Here is a 1,951-nt window from a genome sequence, read left to right on the forward strand (position 1 = left end):
CTTGGACCTGCTGAAGGCCATGGGAAGGCACACTGGCTTCCCTCTCCAGAGTTCTCCATTTCCAAGAATTCAGCAAAGATCGTATGTAGACTCTTGAGCTGGGAGGCCGAGCTGGCAGGGCCCTTGGAGATCACTTAGTTCTGAGGTGGCAAATAGGTTACAGGTAATAGGTTATAAAAATGCGTGATGTCACTGCCCCATCCAGGGTCCATAGAGTCACCCCTAATCCAACCAGCCCACTTCTGATGAACCTCACACAGCCTCTGAGTCGTTCTCCATGTGGCTGCACTATTCAGGACTCCCGGTGGCAAATTCTAGAAATCCAACTCAAACCAGCTTAAGTAGAAAAGAAAAACAAAAACAAGACAGTTCTTGGCTCACCCAACTGACAAGTCCAGGGGTGTCATGGCTTCAGGCAAGGCTAGATCCAGGTGCTTGTCCAGATCTGTCTCCAACTCTACTTGGCTTCATTCTTGGCCTCTCCACAGGGCGGGCGAGACTGCCAACAGCCCCGCATTCACCATTGCAGCCCAGCTTTCCCAGAAAAAGGAGGGCTTGCCCCAGAGGCTCTGACAGTAGGGGCTCAAGGGTCCTCTCATTCGCCGGTCGCTGCCCTCCATGCGTTAGTCACGTGGCTGAATCATGGCGGGCTGGGCTGGGGTCATGGGTCTGCTCCTACAGTGAGCAGGAGACATGATTTACTCCCCTCCATCCCTGCACAAAGGGATCCTCCCAGGAAAGAAGATGCTGTTCCTAGATGAACTGAGAGCAGCACCCTTGGCAGACAAGAAGCAAACTGTTGCCAAGTGCTTTGTTAGCAGGCAACATGCTGCGTTTAACGGTGCCCAGCCCTCTTGACATTCAGATGGGGAGAGTGAGGCCCGGGGAGGGGAGGCACTTAGCTCAAAGTCACCTGGTGAGTGAGAGCCGCAGCTCTGAGCTGATGCAAAGAGCCCAGGGTGTGTTCATCTAGCCGTCGGCAGCACGGCGGGGCAGTCGGAGCTCGGATCTGGCCCTACAGACCCTGGGCTACCACCTGACAGATTTAAAATATGCGTGTGACAAGCACCTGCAGCTGGGCTCTGGAATGATTCCACAGTGCTGAGCAGAATGCAGGGAGCAAGTGTTCAGGCCAGAGTCCAGCCAGCAGAAAACATGTCGGTGTCTAGACAGGGCCTGCGGAACCGGGGGTCAGGCTCCAGCTGCATGCACAGAGCTGGGAGCTCCTGGGCACAGGCTTCTCTGCCTCATACCCACTCAGATGCCTCAGAATGGGCAAGTCACTGCCCTTGGCTGGAGAAGTGAGCCAGAGGCCAGGCAGTTTCTGACAAGCCAGCCCTTGCACTGGGCTTAGGGAGAGTTTGCTAGAACAAAGATGGGTTCGAGGGAAACCTTAGACCTTCAGGCAATGACAGCAAACAGTTATATCCCAGCAGCCTGTGTACCCCGGGCCAGGTGCAACCAGTCCTCCAACTCATAGAAATGACTTCCCAGCACAACCCGGCCATCCAGCTCCAAGTACTAGCTCCTGGAAGTATCCCGACCTCCCGTGTGAGGGCTGCTGCATGTGGACTGTGTCTCTCCAGGGCTCACGCCAGGGGGCTGCTCTCTTTTCACACTCCTGTCTGCCCCTGGCTGACTGGGCCTCTCTGCTTCCGCCCCTCAGGCCAACATCGGCCAGAAGGAAGACTTCGAGGAGGCCAGGAAGAAGGCATTGAAGCTCGGGGCCAAAAAGGTACCAAGTGCGAGGCAGGGTTTGGGGCCAGAAGTGGGGCATGAGGGGCTGCAGCCATTCCCCTGCCCCAGAGCTCCCACCACCCTGTACGCCTCCCAGTTTGTCCTCTTTTTTCCAAGTCCTTCTGCTTTCAGGTGTGTGAACCTCAGCCCACTTCCACCCACCCACCTACGCACCCCACCTCCCCATCCATCTACCCACCCACCCACCCACCTG

General features: G+C 56.4%; 1 protein-coding gene across 2 annotated transcripts in view; it reads left to right on the forward strand.

The window, feature by feature from the left end:
- The window catches only part of ASS1 (argininosuccinate synthase 1), a 53,027-nt gene that overhangs the window by 1,053 nt on the left and 50,023 nt on the right, over window positions 1-1,951 (forward strand). For both annotated transcript variants that reach the window (XM_008581680.1, XM_008581681.1), the window contains exon 2: window positions 1,667-1,735. In XM_008581680.1, coding sequence (XP_008579902.1) covers window positions 1,667-1,735 — 69 coding nt within the window. The remainder of the gene's footprint in view (window positions 1-1,666; window positions 1,736-1,951) is intronic.

This window comes from Galeopterus variegatus, unplaced genomic scaffold (assembly GCF_000696425.1).
Source record: "Galeopterus variegatus unplaced genomic scaffold, G_variegatus-3.0.2 Scaffold2432, whole genome shotgun sequence".
In the NCBI taxonomy this organism is placed as follows: domain Eukaryota; kingdom Metazoa; phylum Chordata; class Mammalia; order Dermoptera; family Cynocephalidae; genus Galeopterus; species Galeopterus variegatus.